General features: G+C 43.0%; 1 protein-coding gene across 6 annotated transcripts in view; it reads right to left on the reverse strand.

The window, feature by feature from the left end:
- The window catches only part of SMG7 (SMG7 nonsense mediated mRNA decay factor), a 55197-nt gene extending 35322 nt beyond the window's left edge, over positions 1-19875 (reverse strand). For 4 of the 6 annotated variants that reach the window (XM_075507846.1, XM_075507847.1, XM_075507843.1 and 1 more), the window contains exon 1: positions 19488-19875. In XM_075507846.1, coding sequence (XP_075363961.1) covers positions 19488-19516 — 29 coding nt within the window. In that variant the 5' untranslated portion in view covers positions 19517-19875. Of the gene's footprint in view, positions 1-11363; positions 11516-19487 lie in introns of all 6 variants that reach the window. The other 2 variants (XM_075507845.1, XM_075507844.1) reach the window with 2 other exon arrangements.
- Positions 19876-21102: the final 1227 nt, after the last annotated feature.

Below are 21102 nucleotides of genomic sequence, written 5' to 3' on the forward strand. Positions count from 1 at the left end.
TTTTTTTTTCAGAACACCTTTTTTGGAAGACAATACTAATGGGCTTACAGAATGAGAGCCTTTAGCGCCAATCTCTTCACTAGCCATAAAGCAAACTGCCTCTTATATTTTACAAGCTTGCAACAAGCTAAGGGGATTATCACTATAATTTTTAATAAAATGTATAGAAGTTATTTCAATACTTCCTAGAGGCCAAAGGAATTAGTAAAGTAACATTGGCATGCTCTGTTTGTCATTTCCACCTAAAACCAACTTTTATTTAAAACAGCTGCATCTACCATGGCTAAGCCAGGATAAGAGAGAGCAGCCTGGGTACCAAACTTCTTCTGCATCAGTGCCAAAATATTAGCACCTTGAGGGAAACGATGCATTGCTGTTCCTTGAACAGACTTTACTGAAGAGCCTTTGCTGGTGTTCAGAGACTCCTAGTGGGCACAAATCATAGCTCACTGATAATGGCAAGAGTTTCTGACAGTGCAAATGGCTCCTTTACTGTCAAGCATCTTTTAACAAGTCTTCTTGTCCATATATTTTCTTGCACCGCCTCATGTTGAATTTGCATTAGAATGACTCATTCTGGTGCAAAAACACATTACCTGCCAGCAAACTTGGTACAACTTGCTTACACATTTTATCATTTCAAGAATATTCTCAAGTACCTCCTTGCCCAGTTGGCCTCGGCAGTTCAGTTTTCAAGTCAAGTTTCCCTGAGTTTGTTGGTCCAAAGCCAAATAAGCACAAACCATAGCTCAAAAACTGTATTTCAAGTATCTCTGTTAGATGATATATCATCTTGATATATTGTGATAGCTATTCTTCATAATTTCCTAACCAAATATAAATTCAGCCCACGCTTTAGTTCCACTCGAAACTCAAATACAGAAGCCTTCCACTCAATTCAGTGAGATAGTCTGACAGCTAAAGGAATTTTCATTTTATTCAAATACTTGAAAAGGTTCAAAACTTTAAAAGACAGTAGTCAGGACTTTCTTTTGAAGTTCTGAAGACATAACATATATTAAAATTTAAGTACCCACAGATAGCAAAGGAAACTTTTCTTCTCTTAAGAACCCGGCAGTATATAAAAAGTCTAGTTTTGCTGTAACTGAGGGAAACTCAGGCACTACATTTAGCCTGGAATGAACCACTGGATTTAGCAAAAGATAAGACAAGACAGATGCATTTCTTTTTTCCATTTTCAAGTTTTTACCATTCTTGATCGATTAAGTTTTCCCGAAGCAGAAAAAGAAAACAAGTTGTTCCCCTTAAGCTGGTAAAACACTACAGAAAGGAAACCCCACAAATATAAGGATGTGTCTCCCATACACATTTTCAAATGTTTAAACCATCACATTGAGAGGCTGAAAGGTACATCAAAAGATCATGTAGTCCCACTTACACTTTTACGCTAGGACAAGTTTGCTTAATTTGCTCTTAAAATCCTACAAAAAAGACCATACAACCTCCCTAGTTAACTATTCTATTGCTCAGTCATAGTCTGAAAGTTTTTTCTGAAACACGAACCTAAGGCCTCTCTGCTGCAAACCAAGTCCTCCCCACAGCACACCCAGCTGCCACACAGAGCTGCTGATCACTGCCTTTGTGTAACAGCCACTTGGAAAACCAACTCATGCATACTCTGAACCATCAGTTCTCTCTTGTAAGCTAAAATGTCAACCTTCATAAATTAAGTTTCCTAATCCTTATTGCCACCTGACTTCGAACTCCATTTATGTATCACTAAACAAATGGATCTATTTTACTGTTGCCCCCAAAACAGCTCATCGCTGTTTCAAAATATATTCTTCAGTTCTGTTATAATTCAAAGCACGCATAATAACAAATTTTCAGTTCTGCATACACTACACTGCATCTGAAAGAGGGCAATATCAGTTCTACAGAAAAGAGGGCAATATCAGTTCTACAGAAGGACAGTTTTGCTAACAAGCTTCATTATCAAGCACAGAAAAGCAAATAAAATTAAGCCCAAGTTTTCAAAGCAGCAGTCTTGTGTTACCCAGCTAACACCCGCTATTTCTTAAAGTCCAACTGGTCAAAGTCAAGCTGCACTTACACCACACTCCTCTCATTTACACAGCGGATGAGCCAGGCAAGATCTGCTATGGCACGACAAGTCCTACAAAAAACATGGAAAAACCCCAACCTCACAAAAAAACATCACTGAATGCAAGGCTCTGCTTTCCACCATGCCCAAAGGGGAACTCCACTCGGTTTTCCCCTGGCAGCCCTGAAGCATCAGCAGCTGTATCAGTTCCCTTATCAAATCTCAGTAACACAAACCCCCTGAGAAGGAATTGAGGATTTTCAGTACTAAAATGGGTAATGAGTCCAGGCAGCTGGGCAATAAAAGCAATCAGAATCCAATAACTTGTTCTGTGAATACACTACAAACTAAAAACCATATTAAATGGTCTGGGTAGTTTCACTCCAAGCAGGAATTTACAGTCCTGCACTTCCGTGTTCCCCAGAGCTACGTGCAGAAATTGTACTGCAATGAAAAGTGCCCGCAGCCTAGCAAGCCTTAGCAGGAGGTGACTGATCCAAAGGCTCATCAAGGGCCCTGCCAGAAAGTTTTCCTTCTTCTGAAAGGGAATAAGAACATACAGAATAGAACATATATAGAATAAATGTAGGAAATCCCTGATCTTAGGTAGGGAAGGTAAATTTTCTATGCTAGCGTACTAAAAAAAGTCAAATACACTTAACACACTTAAAACAAGTTGTTATTTTTTAATCATTCCAATACATTGTAAGGCTCACATTCAGAAGGAACTCCAAAGCAACACCCAGCAACTACTATTTTAGATATTCCTCAAAATAATAGTTAACTTCAACTAGAATGTATAATGCTTTAATACCTCAGTGGGTTTTTTGTTTGTATTTAAGTACACTTGATTCAGGGCAGGGGAAAGCAGTAGAAAGCACTAACAGCACGGCCACTGAATATTCTACAGCAGATTTAGGGGAGAGTTGGGTTGCTCAGAAGCATCTAAACATTGTACCCAAGACAGCATTCACATCTGAAGTTCAGTGGTGAGCAAAAATTAGTCTGATATAAGTGGTTGACAGTTTTATGGGAAATAAGCATTCTTCCTTCCATTCCTAAAAGTAACCACTAACAATTGCTAAAATATAAAGCTTTATTAGCAGTTTTTAGAGACTCACTGGGCAGTAATCCTTTACAGCTGGTACGGTTCACTAAAGGTTGGATTTTGAAAGATATAGAAATAACTATGACTTCCTTGAACTATTTTGTAGACAGCAACTGTATCTAACTACCACCTGTCAAAGGAAAATATTTTTATAGCAGTCTTAGCATTGTGCACAAACCTTGATTTTTATACCTGAATAAGAGTAGCAAGGAACTTGTGGATAAACTTCATCTTTGATATTTCCTTCAGCTATTAATTCGACATCATCTGAATATAATGGGCTTCAGACTGCAGTTCCACTTAACAGCCTGACACATCTTTACCTGAAAGGGTAACTGGATGGAGTCAGGATTTTGCTGTGGTATAGGGAGTCTGATACAGATTTTACTTATTTGTGTATAGACTTTACCTACTCACTTGTGCATCAGATATGTACTGTTTAACAACTTTTTTTAAGCAGCTTTATCTTTATGGAACAAGTTCTTAATGTTCCAAACTTGCAAGTGTTGCCACCTAATTTAAATGACAATAGTTTTCATAAAGTGCTGGAATCACTTGCTTCAGGAGCAGGCAGGTTTTGGTCAGCTCTTATTGACATATCAAGAGATCTTCAGGCTGTGAGTCATTGAGTTAAATGCTCCATGTGCCTTTTACACTGAAAGGACAGTCTTCACAGATATAGCAATGAAAAACACCTTCAACAGTACCACCTTATTGTCAATTTTACGTGATAACTAGTTTAAAGCTTATTATTCCTGTTACAGGCAGCTGAAGTCAGGGTACAGCTAACGTCTTTGACCAGTGGCTTTATCAGATTATAGCCATAGATCAAAGCCACGCAAACAATTAATTCCGCATCAGTGTAACTGTGCAAGTAAAAAAACCACCTCTGCAAGCAGATGCTAAAGCAAGGCAACCAACACCTGAAACCAAACCCTATCCACAGGGAATCCTGCTCTATTGCCTTCTTGCTCCCACCTCAGCTGAGAGGGATGGTGAGAAATGGGGACACAGAATAGGATTTTTTTTTTTTAATCCCATCTTCCCCCTTTCTCCTAGTCCAGGATCTATTAGAAGCAAGTCATAATAATAATCCTCAAAAAACAACCACCAAAAGCAACTCTTTCCAAGTTTGATCAGAACTGACAATCCTCCTCCCTGGATAAAAGTACCCTCGCAGTCAGCTTCACTCAAACTCATTTTTTCCCCTCCAGTTTCACAGAAGTCAGTTCCTTTGTCATAAGATTTGAAAAAGACATGCCCAACAGGTAAAAGCTACCCCAAGGGAATTTTGTATGTGCTTACTCTCTGATTTAACCTACAGGGAGGGAAATACAAGTCTCCTACCCTGCTCAGGCTTCTAGCGTTCAACTGTCTCCACCAAAGTCTCCACTATCCCTCTCGTTACAGCCTAGAGCTCATATCAAGCACGGGAGCAAGTCTGAGCCTTGTTAGAAGAGCAGTGCTGCAAACATGAGTTACATGCCTCAGAAATGGGATCTGGTCCATAGGCAGTTGTTCAGGATAAGCAATATGCCTGTGTCTATTCCATAGAGTTCTAAAATTAAATCAGGAGAGTAACCTGCAAACTAAATACCCAACAATCTTTATTTTTCAATTCAAACAAAAATAGCTTGGAATAAATGCACAGTGTTACAACTAGCTCACGAAAGCTCAGCCGTGTTTTCCATAGTCACTGGTTTGCAAAGATATTTTTAAAATATTGACTATGCTGTTCTTTAACTTTCCATCTTGACCTACTAGTTATCTGGAATTTTACTGGAGTCATAAAGGGAGAAAACTAACCTCTAAACGGACATTGCTGATGAAAGAAAAGCACAAAAACTCCAGTCACCTTTACCTTGTTTAACTTCCCAGAGCTAACAGTGTAGCTCCATAGGCAACCCTGACAGTGTTTTCATTATAGAAAAATTAAGAGCAAATTACCAAAGGATTCAAAACAATTTAATAACCATTAAAAAAGGCATGGCTAGGAAATAACGAATGGATGCTTAATATGTGTGGCACTTCAAGACATGCATATCTTTTCATATGTTAAGGAATACCTTTAAACAAGTTTCTAATAGCAAACAGTCAACAAACAAATACTTTTATGGAATACTCTGCTTATCAGCATCCATACAGTCACACATTTACTGCACTGCACTAACACATTTACAGCTTTGCAGCTGACCTGAGAACAAGTCAAAGGCAAAAGGTTTAAGATAGAATACATAATCTATCTGTACATCTCCTTAATCTTTATAATATCCATTGGACAAGCTAGTTTTTCAAAACTAAAGCAATCTTAAAGGTGTGAGGGCACAAAAACTTCTTCAAGATTGGCTTCCAATCCACTGAACCATTGACAGCCTGCTCCCTTAAAAAGATACAGATCTCCGAGAGAAAAATCGTAAAGTTCTGCTCACTCACTACCCACAATAAGGAACTTTTGATAAGCACACAGAAGGATTACTAGTTCTTATGAATACAGTGCTCAATGGGATGTGAGAGGTTTGCATCTGAACTACCTTACTTCCCATGGTAATTCCCACAAGGTTTTGAGACTGAGCAAGGAAAAGCAATAGAACTACTTTCTGAACAAAAAAACAGAACAAAAAACCCCAATAAATTATGCCCTTGTAATATTACTATCTTTTGCTCTTTCAAATCCACCCTGATTAGAGTGCACACTATATCAGGTTTCAGTTGTGATAAATATATAGTAACACCAGTACTCATTTGTTATTTTACAGTTCCTGACTTGGTAAAATCTTCAGTTGTGTTAAGGGCTGGAAATGGCAGACAATAGATGTTAAAATAAGTGAACTTTATTTAACTTTTTAACAGCTTTTGCATTATGAAAACCATGTCCAGAATTATGGAAAATGCAGAAATCTGAGCAGCAAGATCAGCTTCAGATGGATATCATTGAATCAGTTTCAGAAAGTTATGGTATGAAGAGGGTAATACGTGCAGCCCTCTAAGTCCTGACTTTCAGGTCTAGCAGTCTCCTGCTGCCGCTAGCCTCCACTAATAGCTCGGGATATAAAACCAAGATATCTTGCCGATTTTCGGTGTCTTCTGTGGACCCCCTTCCTCTCAATCCCCGCCTCTGAAATTACCCCTCGCCCAGTGGCAAACGCTGATCCTTATGCTCAGGAACACTGAGAAAGACTCACATTAACACAGGAGGTAATGACCATTGAAGAGGAGTCAGTTATTGGGAATTCAAGATACAGCAAGCTCCTTCCTTGCTAAGCAGCAGATGGAGAAAGAGCAAAATACATTAGATGTCACCATCAGAGGTGGCAAAAATAAAGCACGAGTAACCCCTCATACTGTGCTTGTAGCAAGTCAACTACGATAGGTACAGTGGAGTTCAACATTTTGAACATGTGCTCTCCAATCACTAATACTGAGATCTATGCCCAAATAGTCAAGACCTTCAAAAACATAAGGCCTAAAGCAAGATTACTGATATTTACAATTATTCATTGTGGTCATTCAACAACTGTATGAAGCTGGGTTTTGCCCAACCCCAGTCATTTTATAAACTCACAATTATGTAAACATCACACAAAATACATATCTATGCACAAACATGACATACACAGAAGTTTTAAAATAGCTTTTCATAATTAAGAGATTTTTCAGTGTGAAAGGACACTGCATGGTTTAGACAAACTATTACAAATAACACTCAGATTACATCTGAGTATGATCCTAATTGCAAGCTGCATCTTAGAAATTCTTTTCAATTCTCCATCTTGAAACTAAATGCAAGCCACACTCTGAAAGCACAGCAACGGCAAAGTCAGGGAGAATTATATCATCCATTTATGATAATTAAATGGGTACTCAGTGCATCATTACCAATAGTTTACAGGAGTCTCATTAGCTGCTCCCCATTCTCTATCAGAAACACACAGGCAATGCTGTTTTGAAACATACTTGCTTTTCAACTAGAGAATATTTGAAGAATTATTTTCCCCAAAAAAGTACGGAAATAAGAGAAAGTAAGCGGCGAAATCCTCTATCACCATAGGTTTAATGCAGCTCTATCACACAGTAATTTCTAATAAAAAAAAAAGGATGCCTGATCATTAAATTCTCACTTCAAACCACACAACCAGCAATATTTACTACATATTTCAAAAAAGCATAAACATGACACAAGGTACCAAGGATACCCGTTTGAGCTGCATGGAACTATGGGAAGGAAAGCTTGTTAATGAACCTCAGATTCAACTTCTGGTTTGTCAACACACAACTCTCCCACAGTCCTCTGCTGTTGGTTCTCCTAAGTTCAGGAGCAGCTCATCCAGATGGGCTGTCAGCTACAAAACCCGAGAGTTCACCACCAAAACACATGTACTCCTGGAATACGTAAAAGTTACTCTCTTATCTGCGTTCAGCTGAAGGAGAAACCTATGACCAGTCCAACCAGCTCAGATCTAGCAAATTTTATTAGCTCAGGAGTGAAGCAGCATGGATACGCTACTAGGAGAACTGCCCCTGTCTACAAAGGCTGCGGCTTGAAACTTTTGAGCCCTGTCGAACACGAACAGGCCCTGAGTAAAACCAACCTGGCTGAAGTAGTGCAGCTCGCTCAGCCAAATTCAGCTGACCTCTGCAGCTCTGCTCAGAGCAGGTCCAAAATGCCTCCAAAGGGAGCTGCTGCTGCAGCCGTTGCCCTGCGGAGTGCTCTCAGGTATTGCCAGTTAACCAGTAACTTACCTTTCCCATTTTAAAAACTAATGAATTGGTTAGGAGAAAGCATCTGAGCAAATCTTTAACTTCCAAGGTTAATCCTGCTTTTGGGGATTAAATGTTTCTATAAAAATAATTTTATTTCAAATTTAAATCACAATACCTTAAGACAGAGTCCTTCTAGTTCTGTATCTAGAAAAGTTCACATGACGTTCAGCCAACTACAAATCAGTATCTGCTTTACAAATCGTGTCTGGAAAAATTTTTGGGTTTAGCGGATCTTTACTGAACATAAACTCCATAGAAAACAAAAACCTGAATGTTTTCCAGACTGCAGTCTCCCTTTCAATAGTCAGACATGACCTGTTCATTACACTCATTTTACCTTCTGCAACAGCTGAGGAACAGGCTCCATAGCAATGGACTATCACATCCAGCCTGAAGATCAAATCTTAAGGCTGGAAAGGACCTTAAAAAGGTTATGTAGCCCATTCCCTCACCCTGATGTTATTCCTGACAAACATTTGCGTTGCTTGTTTTTGAAATCCTCCAGAGGCAGACACCTCCATACCCCAAAGCAGCCTAACCCAGCCACCTTGCTAAACCGTTTCCACATGGCACTACACCTTGCCTTAAAGAATCGCGGTATGCCTTGGGTTCACCCACTCTGGCTCCTTCCTCTCACCAAATCCCTCAAACATCACCAGCCTTGCTCAATCCACTGCTGCCTTCATAAGGTGGTGAAGAGGCAAGGACTGTCCTCACCTGGTTAGACTGAGAAGACTTTCTTAAGATTTTCTCAATCTTTGCCACATATTAAGCAAGGAGGGATGATGCCAGGAAAAGATTCAGCATGTGACTACACCATTACCTGTTATTAGCTGAACACTTATGCATTACTCAGGTTGCACAAGCCAACTCAGCCCTGGCATTTCACTTTGCAATCACAATAGCTTGGATCCTGTCATCAAATGTTTTTCATAGAATACCAGCATGTCCAAAACAAATTTTAAAATGGAATAATTTTGGCACTGTATTTCAGCATTTGACAATAAAGCATGGAAACTATGCAAATCATGCTGCTCTAACCCCAAAAACTGAAATCCATATGTTCAACAGCATTTTCAACCACACAAAATTTCCTGCAGCTGAGTCCTTAGCGGCCCAAAGATCTTCATGTCTTTCTGATCTGTCATTCCTAAAGACAAGACACTCTTGGGCCACATCACTTAATACTCCAGCATAGCAGTTTCTAGTTTCGTAGTCCTCAAAGAATTATTTCAGGAATTAACAGAATCAGTTACACACAATAGAAAATACAATTTTGGAACCATCTTTAATGCAAAACATGTAGAATTTTACCTGATTTTGAGAGACTGTCCCAAAATTCTGAGTAGATAACAAGGTTACAGGTAGACACATCACTATTTTTAGTGCTCACTTCTGCCTAGCCGTCTATGATGGAAGCTACCAAAATAGTCTGTAGTTGCACAAGCAGCATCAGCAAGTGTTTGACATCTTCATTAGAAAGATACTGGAAATATCTTTCTGGATAGTTTCAAGCTTTAGAGGTTATTTTAGTCTTTGATATCAAAACCAGGAGAAGATGAGTACTTCAGCTGAAGCTGGACTGCACACCTGGCAAGTCACAATACCCTACAACTGTCTTCACCCCAAGCCCCGTAACTCCTACAGTTTACCTCCAAACAAAATAAATCTCTAAAATGAAATAGTATGGGTACGTTCAAACTGGGTGGAAAAACTGCCAGAATTTCATGCCCTAGCACAATCTATGTGACATGCTCCTAAATTAACGCCTTCTGTATTAATTCAAATGAATGTTGACAATGCATATTAGGCAGTTTATCACTTCTTTTCTAGTTAAAGATTTCACATATATGTTCAACTTTGCGCATATTGATGGTATTAAGACAAACTGAAACACTTTCTAGATTTTTATTGCAAGTTTACTTTCCATCTTTTAATCATTTAAGTTATAAACATTAACCCATACAGAAAAGTAGCCTTCCTTGAATCTCATCTTTTTCTTCATATTGAAATAACATTTCCTCTATTTTACTAGCAACTGCTGGATGTTGAAGCTCCAAAAGTTGCTACAGTTTTCACGTGTTTATACACTCTTGGTGGTTTTAGGTTTTTCTTTAATATTAAAAAATGTGGCTTGAATCCTTTGGACACTATTCTTATTACCATTCATGAAAAACAGACCCACTAGTAGATTGGCTTTTTCCAAGGAATAGCTGGCTAGATCAAGCCTCTAGGCTCAGAAGTTTTGTCATGGCATTGTCCTCAACAAGTATTTACACTAATTCAAGACAGACAGCTAGCATCTATTTAACGACAAAAGTCTTGTCCCATCCTTCTTTCTTCCCCTGTTCATAGGTACAGATAATAAATAAAAATAGAAATGCTAAGCATTAGGCTAGTCTGGAAAAACTACCCTAAAGACCTCTCTTAATGGCTCAAGTGTACCTCAAATTAAGAGCACAAATGCTCAAAGGCACTGACTGCAGAAGGAACTGAAGCTGGAGTCTGTCAAAGGTTCCTTGCTGGCTACAAGAAACCCTGGTTTAAAAAAAGATTATCATACAGTCGCAGCTGTTTGACACATAGCAATATCCACGTGCTTTCTTCAAATCACTGTGAGACCAAGACAGGACACAGCAAAGCAAATACCAGGAGACTTTCATTGCAACAGGAAGTACAGTAGCAGAATTTACAGGATTATCATAAAACAAAGGGGAAGAAATAGTCTTCCCAACAGATTTATCAAAAATTCATTTCTTTCTATTCCTGACACCTGTAGGGAAGTCAAACTGATAAATAACGTAGCACAGACCACTGGGGAGTCCAGGGGGCCCTAGAACAGGCTAACTCCAAACAAACTGCCCTTTGCTGTAGCCTGATCAAATAGGAAAAACTATCAAGGCCTCAATTAAATCATGGCACTGAGAAACACCAAAGTCAGTCTTGAATAAAGACTTTTGATGCCCAAAAGATCTGTTTTATTGTGTCCAAACAAAAAGTGTAATCTCTGCCTAAGGTTCTTTAAAGTAATTAAAGAAATTTTCCCCAAGTTCATTTGGCAGAATCAATCACTGGAAATACATTCAGAATTAATTTCTTAATTCCCAAGAGCTAGAGAGCAGCTCTCCAAGATAACTCAGCCATATGACAAATGGGGCCTGCAGACTCAAAACAGACAATGATTCAGAGGGTGGGAGGGAGGAAATAAAATAAAAATCAGCTTACACATACCAATATTAGATGAAGCAGAAAACTGTTCAATAAGGCTGAGCACTAGAGGATACTTTCAACAACATAGACAATGAATGAAATTAATATATGAGAAAGACTGCTGACGTATTAGAGACATCATAAGTACTTTCAGAAAAATGACATTTATTTTCCCTAAAGGTGGAAGAGAAAATTAACTCTAGCAGGACTCCTAAGTACCTCAAGGGTATCTCTGATTTGAGTCCCATCAGTGAAATTCAGTCTGTCGCCCACGGCTGTGTAACAATCCCAAGAGACTCCTCAGCCTTCTGGTTCCTTATGATAATCCCTTGAGTGCAGAAGCCAGTGTCAATAATCCGAGAAAAGTCCTACTGGAATACAGAAAGGAGAGAAAGCAGGCCTAACGTTACTCAAAAAGCTCTTATTTCACCCCAACTCACAGCATTACATTGATCTGAATAGGTAGCTGCTGATTCATCTCAGATGAAATGAAATACACAATATCAAAACACTGCTTAAGCCATTTCCCCCTCATTTGGTTGTCTAGGAAGTCCCCAAGCTTACGATCAGAAGTTCTTCTTAAATTCAAATGGGAAGAAAAGCAGTGGCCAGACAAGTCTAGAAACATGGCCTAAAGGCAGGACTTGGAGCATGGCTGCACAAGTGGAAGCTGGCAATGAAACCAGTACAACTGTAAAGCTACATTCAACAAAATACTGCATGCAACAACACGAGCGTTCAAGAGGCACATACAAAAAAAAACCACCTGCCCTCCCTCCTGGATGAAATAGTGAGAAACTGCAGCCCACGAGTCAGCTCCACAATTCTTTGTTTCACTCCACAATAAACATTGTTAGCCCTCTGTTCTTTGCACTGCAGTGAGATGGAGAAATAGAGTTAAGATGCCATACCCCTACCTGAGCACAGGAAAACTTATGCTTTACCAAACACCACTGAAATCTATGACCTCTCTAGTAATATATTAAAAAGTACAGGACCAAAGTATGCAATTCTACTAATGATTTTAAGGAAATAAATCTGTGGTTTTATTCCCCTGCTTGACAGCAGCTGCACAGCTTTCAAGTGAGATGAGGACAAGCCTCAAGTTCAAAGTAACAAAAGCAATAACTAATGTCCTCCCACATATACTTCTTAAACATTATAGCTGCATTCCTTAACTGCTCTTCCACCATTCCTTATTCAGAGCAGTCTGCTCTTACTAGTGAATCTCTGCTGCTGTTGTGAAGATCCAATGGCAGTGATGAAGGACTCTTAAAACTCTACAATCCCCAGCAGCTCCTCAGCCAACAAAATCAGACGCTACAGCAAACTATCCTCTCCTCCCTCCCCAGCCACCATGCACTTGAACTGCAATTACTCCTTTTCCATACTTATTTTTGCTGGCTAAGGAGGGCAGGGAAGATGCCAAGGCACCTATCCATCAAGTCACTGTCTTCTCCCATCAACCCATGTGATCCTAAGCAGTGACTGCAGACAGCCTTTTCTTCTCAAGTGGGAAGTGCCAAGACATCTGAAAATGCGTGTGATAGCCAATGTGGCAAATGGAAAAGCAGGGCAGCTTCACATTCCACATAGACCGATTTAAATAAAACTTTAAGTTGCTTGAGCTAAAAGTTAGTGATACGGTTCAGTGCCCAGATCAGTTTATTCTGAGGCAAAAACATCTCACTGGAGTAGGCTAGGGTTACTTGTTATGAAACTGCTACATGGAAGATACACTTTCAGGACAGAAGTAGCAGATTTTATGAGTAGCTTGAACATCATGGCATACTTTATATTGAGTACTTAAATAAAATAGCTAAGCATTCATCAGGCAAAATTTAACAGGCAAATGTGTCTTCTTACTGCACTGAAATGAAGAAACTCAGCAAAAACCCTCCAAAACCCTGTCTTCAGAGAAGGGGGCAGCCTTCTGAAAATGCTTTGCTGCAGCTTATGTGCCCCCAACAAAACTTCAGATAAGCATCACCTTGTTTCACTGCCACAACAGAACTTTCTCATTTTCAATAAAGATCAAACTATGTAGGCATTTGCAGGTTAGAACAAGAACTAATTGCTACAAGAATCATCCCTGCCATCAAAAATAAATATATATAGCTGTAACTTTACTTACACTAACCTACACTTCTAGGTCACTGGAACACTGTTTTGCAAATAACCTCAAGCACAGCAAAAAGCACAGCAACAGCATCCACCATAACCTGTGTTCTACAGCAAGAAAAATAAGGGGAGACTCTCATGAAAACTGGGGTTTGAAAAACCAGGCTGAAAACAGGGGTACTATTTGTGACAGTGATACCAGCTACATTCTATATATATTATATAGAGAGATATATATTCTCTATATAGCTACAGCTTTATTCTAGGAAATGGGGCATTATTTACTAGTGTTATGGGTCAGTAAGCACTTTAATGATCATGAGCACTACCATTAGAAGAAGCAGTCCCACCTTGCCCTTACTATTAGTGCCTCATTTCTGCTGCACACAACCTCATCCCTTTTGTCAGCACATATGTGGTAACATGATGAATGGGATCAGGAAACCAACTCGGACTAAACTCCGTGGGTAAAAAACAAAACAAAAGCCATTTGAACATAGTGTAGTTCCCCAGTCCAGTTCACTGAAGACCTCGCCATAAACTTACACCATCAAATCAGGTCTGAGGGCAAGAGGAAGAGTGAGAAACTTCTGTCAGGAGCAGTTCAAGTTTAAAACACACCCTTTGTCTATATGGCCAAGTTTTTGCCAAGTACTAAGCAAGTAAGGTCAAGTTCTCTTATTATTGCAGCCCTCTTCCCTCTGGCACACATTCATACATAGTCACCTTCCTGCCAGTGCCTCCAGCAGAAAAACGTGCCCACCACCTGCTAAACTGCACAGGCATTCAAATCCTCGCTGTTAACTCCATACAGAGGAGCAAACTCAAACTCCATGCATAGAAAAGCACACGCCACGGCTGACGTGTAGCACGGCATGTGCTGATTCACACCAGCTGAGCTCTGCCTGCTTCTCTCTCAATAGGCACACTCATTTGGATCATTCTTCTAACCAGCTAACTTCCATAAAGTCAATGGCAACAACCGACTCCAAAACTTCTATCCCTCTGTAGAAGACTGCTAAAATTTGTTAAAGCCATTTGAGAAACAGGAGAAAAAAGCGATAAGCAGTACATTCGCACAAGCCTTGTTTCCTTAGGAATCTAGGCTTGAAAAAAAAGTATCAGAGTTATGATAGCACACCTAGCCAACTTGCGACTTTAGCACAAGTTGTCCCTGGGTAGCAGGAGGATGCTCAATAATCCAAATCTCCATGACAGGAGGAAGGGAGCAAGTAAGAGCTGCTGGGCTACCACTGCCTGGCTGATCCAGATACCATGCTGTACCAGCTGGGGTTGGTGGGAACCTGCCCAGAGATCTGAGGGGTACGGTGTGTGTCTTGGGGCTCTCAGCAATATGAATTTCTTTCAGCAGAAAGCTCAGAGAGGAATTGCTTAACACTTTTAAAATTGTAATTCTTTTTACTTCATAGGTCACCACAAAAAGCTCGTTCATCAGTAGTAAGTAGTAATCATAATCAATCTTATTTGCCTTTTTAAACCATTACCCTCACCCTTGAAGATGGGTAAGAAGTGTTGCTCATACTAAATACTGGCAGCAATTCTAGGTATCAAATGCTAGAAACACCTGGTATGGAGGAAAAAGAGAGAAAAGAAGAAGGAATGCTTTCCCTTTATGTTCCCCCCCAAAAAACACTGTGCTAAGAGGTGCCTCCTGAAAGGCCAACACAGTGTTTGATCTCTCCACTACTCCTCCCCTGTTTAAAATTCAACAGTAAACAATGTATGAAAGTAGCATTAATCATTTCGGAACATAAAAAAGCTGGAGGAAATACTTTCCAAGACTGACTGCTCTTGTTCAGATATCAAGACAAATCAAGAAAGATGCAGATCAACTGGAGCACAGTCAGTGGAGGCCTCCAGGGTGGTTGGGGCTGGAGCACTTGCGTTCGGGGCTGGAGGAGAGGCTGTGGGAACAGGGCTTGGCCAGCCTAGGGCAGGGAAGGCTTTGGGGCACCCACAGCAACCACGTGCCTGTGGGGAAGGGATTGAGAAGATGGAGCCAGGCTCTCTGCAGGGGCATGTGGCGGGAGGATGAGAGACAATGGGCATAAGTTAAAATAAGAGAGGTTCAGACTGGATGTAAAGAAAATCTTTTCCACCACAAGGACAGTCAAGGAGTAGCACAGGCTGCCCCAAAAAGCTGAGCTGTCTCCATCCTCAGAGGTTTTCAAGACCTGAGTGGATCAAGCCCTGAGCAACCTGGTCTGACCCCAGAGCTGCCCCTGCTTTGAGCAGGAGGTTGGACAGGGAACTCCCGAGGTCCTCTCCAGGCCAAGTTACCTTGTGATCCTATGAACTCCAGGCAGCACGCTGCAGGCACACATTACAAGATTCTCTATTAACAATGTAGTTACATTTACTAACTTTTTCCTCCATATACCCTCAAATAATTAAATAACTTACTCTGCCTGTCCTGTTGAGATTCATTCTGGGTTTCAAACACTATTCTGGTTTGTGCCTTTCCAGCACTGACAAACATCAACTCTACATCATCCTGATCAGGAATTGGTACCAGAACATACTCACACACACAGATGGCAGCACTAAATTACCTCTGCTCTACCCTCCTCCATTAACAGTGAAGAAACACTGCAAGAGGTGTGTCATGGACTGGCAGACAGCAAAGGAGCAACCATGAAGAGACACAGCAGATGCAGAAGTTAATGGAGCTGCTGATGAGTCTTTGAAAAGAGAGCCACAATTTAGATTATTAAAGCAGTCAAACCTTCAATGAAGTTGGTTATAGCCTCATCATAAGACTACAGGAAACTACCTACTGGTTTGTCAGCACTAGAATTTCTAAGCAGTGTTCAAGCCCTGTAATTCAAGCACTTTTTATTCTATGTTTACAGAGTGCTAAAAGCCACAATTTACCAGGGTAATGGCACACTTAACTAGTAACTAGAGTTCACATCTTTGTGAAATGCAATTGAGACAGTCATATCTCAGTCAAACTGCTAAACTTTTGAATCCAAATTAACTACGTTTTGAACATTAACATATAAAATTGGCAATGAAGATAATTTCCTTAAAGTGAACAAACATGGACTAAAGCTCAATACTGTCTTATAAGAAGGCTGCACTTGGAAGTTTCTGTGGTATTATGTTAGAAGTCCTATCGGTAGTGATATTTTGCTTAAAAATGACTACTTGTGTGCCTAGTAGGATACATGAAATGTTTACTGTAAGATGATCACCTCACAAAATTAATTTGATTTATGGGGAGTACTTGTAGATTCCCAAAGCAGCACAAATGGCATGGGTACAAATTTTTAGCCAGATGAGACAAATACGTTCACCTGAACAGAGATGTGAACCGTGCCTCTTCTTCCTAAGAGCTCTTTGAAAGAACCTTCTGAAAGGTCTACTCACCTGACCAGATGTAATGCAAAACAATTACCCCAGAGAAGTATCTAGGAAACTAGATGGGACACAAGACACTCCAGTACTCTTGAAAGGTGACCTTGAAAAGGATAAGACAACTAGGAAAGCAAAAACCCCAACTCTTTCTTACAGCTTACAAAGATGACTTAAAAACACACTCTCCTGCAACTCTTGAAAGACTCAGTAGATAAAGTCTGACCTTCTTTGTTCATTCTGCAAGACTTCTGTAGGAGTGTCAGGTGTTTCTTAGCTCTTGCACTTTGAAGAAGTACAATCTTTTAAGGACAGCATTTTAAAACAGTTGATTCATATACGTTTATACATAAAGTGAGAGACTGGTAGTGGAGGAGTTAAGGCAGTCCAGCTAAAAGTCCCTGCTCATTTTTTCAGCGTCTTGATTCTTGCAGAGTCATTATTTCACTACTTATTCAACCGTTACGTGGTCACTTTAGAAATTCAGCTCTCCTCTGTCTAAACTTCAAATACAGAGAAAGATTTCTCACAAAAACTTTTCTGTCCCTGCTTAGTTTTAAGACAACGAAGACTAGCAGAGACTAATTGCTCCACATCTTCATTTGGCACAATGTTTTGTTAAGCTGCCCTTTCATATCATTATACTTTTGTCTGTCTATTCCTTCATCATTACACTTGGATTGAGCTTGTAATGCTACAGTAAGGAGGAGGATGCCCTCCTCCTTAAGGCAAAGGACTAACAAAACTGGCTCTGAGAGTTTGAGGCTCTATTCACAGTCCTCTTTATGAGCTTGGGCTGCAGTAATCCGCGGCTCAATTTCTGCTCTATGCAAATCAAACAATTTAAATATACACTCTGTGGATGTAAAAAGCATTTCACAGCTTTTAAGGAAACCATCCCAAAGCTTACCTTCTACACAGAGGAACAAACCCAAATGTTCTTTAAAGGGAGAAGGTGAAGATCACTGACTACTTTTCAAGTGCTTGAAAAGTCTGGGCGGGGGAGTGTCCTGTTTTGGTTTGTTGTTGTTTTTGGTTTTTTGTTTTTTTTTTTTTGGGGGGGGGGGGGGTGGGGGGGTGGAGGGGTGGTGTTTGTTGTTGTTTTGGTTTTTGGGCTTTTTTTAGGAGGAGATAAGGTTCTTGGTGACAAAGGCAGGAGTCATTAGTTGTAATACATTAGCACCCAATGCTTTAGTCCAGTTGTATTAGGCACAATACAAAGCAGGCAGGAAAAAGTGATGAAGGCCCAGGATGAGCTATGGTGTTGGAGAAACAAAGCTAGGAGAAATAGGTGATTACTGCCCACATGCTTGCAGACAAGGAAATCTCCAGCTTGGTGTAGCAGAATACAGAATGTTAAGAAAGAGTCCGGTGGTGCAGGAAGGTGACTGGGGCAGGACAAGCATGACTTCAGCAGTACTGCCTTGTAACGACACAAGGCAGCTGAAGACTCGTAGTCACGGGGAGGGAGGGGGGAGCAAGAGGTTACAACATCATTAAGACATATACTAAAATACAAAAGCAAGTCTTTTACTGGTAGAGGAGAGCTAATAATAAGGCATTTAAGAGCTTTTTCCATCATGTAACAGGAAAGAAAGAAGTTTCTAAGACAACACAGGTTAGCAGCCTGGAAGAGAAAAAGGCCCATAAACTTGCTATTAGTGAAAAAGATTACTTTTTTTTTCTTTTTTTTTGAAAAGATAAACTTGAGACAGGACCTGGACTACCAGAAGGAGGCAGACAGAGATACATGACCAGATGAGGAGCAAGAGGATAATCTGGAGAATCAGTAAGGGGAGACAGCTGAAGTATTTCAGAACCCTGGATAGAAAGTGTTTTGGAAATGTAAAAACCTCCTTGAATTCACTCCTTAGAATCGTTCCCAAGCCCTGAACTCTTCAGAAAGAACGTGCATGCCCTTTTGGCATATCTACACCTTTTCCATGAGATGCTCTGGAAGGGTTGTGGGGGGGACAACATGTCATGGACCACACGGTATTTAGCATTTTACAGCTACTGAAAAGCCATTTGTATTTCGCAATGGTCCTTTCCAAAATCACTACAGAAAGAGTGTTTAATATGCAAAAGATAAGTTCACCCATAAGCCTATCAAAGTTCTGCTCATATCAACGTGCAGCATCTAGCGCTCTCAACTTCAGGGACTCAGGATCGTTTCCGTTTAGCGAAGCGTTTCAAAGAAGCACAACCCCGGCAGACTCGCTTCTCTCCCAAACCCTCAGCTGACCGTCCTCAAAACCGATCAACTGTACAAGCCGCGACAGAGGACTTTCAGCAGGCCATGGGCTGGCTGGCAAGGGCTGAGACACAACTCCTGCTACTGCCATTCTCCCAGAGGACCTCACGGGGCTGCAAGTACAGATTTCGCTTCACTGCTGGGGTCAAACTTCGCAGTCGCTCCGCAGCGGCGGGTTATCACGGCACCTATTTGAAAGGGGCTGGAGAATTCCGGAAGGGAAGCCAGTGGGCTCCCCTGCCCTCCCCGCGGCTACAAGGCACCGGATTGACCTTGCTGGGGAGCCCTCGACGCGCCGGGCCGCCCTCTGCTAAGCGGCGGCCCGGGCCGCCCGCCTGCGGGTACGCGGCTCCATCCCACCTCGGCCCCCGCTCCCCGCCAGCGCTGCGGGGCTCGGTAACGTGGCGGCCGGGTTCCCCCCACCCCCCGGTCACATCCCCCTCACAGCCCCAAGCTCCTCGCTGCCGCTATGGGGATTCCCCACGCCTGAGGAGACCCCGTCCCCCCGCTCCCCGCCGCCTCCAGGGCCGTTAGCCATGGCTTCGCCTCAGGGCAGGCGGCGACCCCCCCGGTTCCCGGCCGGCTCTCACCGGAGATACTGCGCACACAGCAGGCTCATCCTCCGCCGCTCGCCGCCCCGTCCCGCCGCGGGTCTCACAGCCCGGGCCGGCCCGCCGCCCCCGCGCCGCCACCGCTGCTGCTGCCACTGCCGTCTCCGGCCGCCGCCGCCATCTTCCCGTGCAGGGCCTGCCGCCGCGGGGGAGGGGCGGCAGGAAGGAAGGGGCGGGGGTGTCCCCGCTCTGCGCTCCGGCCGGGCAGAGAGACCGCCCGCGCCCCGCCGGCCCTGGCAGCGCCGGTCCCAGCAACCTCAGCGGCCCCGGCAGGCTCCGGTGGCAGCCACCGCCGCTCACTCGCTCGCCCTCCCGCCGCCCCGCTGAGGCGCCCTGACCCTCCCGCCGTGACGGCCGCGCTTCCGGGCTCGGCCCCGCCCCCACCGACACTTCCGGCGGCGCCACCGGCAAACCCTTCCCCCGCGCCTTCCCCCCCCGCCGACCCGCGGCGGTGCCCGCCGATTGGCTCGCCCGCTGCCATAGCAACTGAGGGGGCAGCGGGGCGTCGTCACGGCAACCGCGGCGCCTTCCCGCCCGCCGGGGCCGGGGCCGGGGCCGGGGCCGGGGCCGGGCCCGGGCCTGGGCCTGCAGCCGCGGCGTTTAAACGGCCTCTCCCGCCCCGGGCCCCTCGCAACGGCACCTCGTTTTATCAGATCCCCCTCCACGGAGTTCGCGGAGGCGAGAGCGTCGGCTCGCCGAGACGCGGTGGCCCACGGCGCTGTGGGGGAGCCCCTGTCCCTCAGCACGAGGGCGGTGGCAGCAGCCTCGCTCTTTCTGACAGAAAAGGTTTTAGCGGGAGCAACGCTGGTAGGCCTGGACTTCCCACATAAATCAGGCTGCCCGTTCCCTGCCTGCTTGCCTGCCCACACCCAGGGATTCCCAGGGTTCGGCTGCTCAGGTGTCTGGTCCCGAAGGTCACCCCGAAATGTTCCAAACAGCCCTCATCTCAGATTTCCTCCATTACCCAAAACCACTGGCAGCACCAGCCCCAGCGCCTGGGAGGCAGCAAGCTCAGGCACGGCCCCAGAGTCGGCACTGCAGCCAGCAAGTCTCGGCTTGGAGCCGGGACACGGGCGCGTTAGGCGGTAACCGTGCTCCTCAGTACGGCAGTCTCTCACATCTAAACATTTACACTATTTACACCATGTGGTGCTGCCTCCTGTGCCGGCTTAGGGACTCGTTTTATGCTCAAACTTGTCTTTTTGGGTAGGAAAAGTCCCACTGAGTTCAGTGGCCATTCGAGCGCAGGGGCCTGAAGACATGAGGCAGATGACAGTTCAGGATCAGATGAGCACCGAGGAGGCTGGCTAATGCAAATTGTGTTATTTGAGCATGTAAGTGACCCTGAGGACAAAATGAAAGATCGTGCTTCAAAAATAAATCCCTCACATTTTTTCAGGTTGAAACGAGAACGTGTTTAGGGAAATTATTTTCAGGGCCCCGCATGTTTAAACAGAAGCCTCTCAAGGCTGCAAGAATCGGTTTCCTGGTTTCAGTGCAATCAGGGCTGGGCAGCGAGCCATGACGCCAGACCTCCTGTCAAATGCTGCACAGCGCCTCGGGCAGGCACCGCAGCAGGGCTCGGGGCTCTGCC

This window comes from Mycteria americana, chromosome 7 (genome assembly GCF_035582795.1).
Source record: "Mycteria americana isolate JAX WOST 10 ecotype Jacksonville Zoo and Gardens chromosome 7, USCA_MyAme_1.0, whole genome shotgun sequence".
Lineage (NCBI taxonomy): Eukaryota > Metazoa > Chordata > Aves > Ciconiiformes > Ciconiidae > Mycteria > Mycteria americana.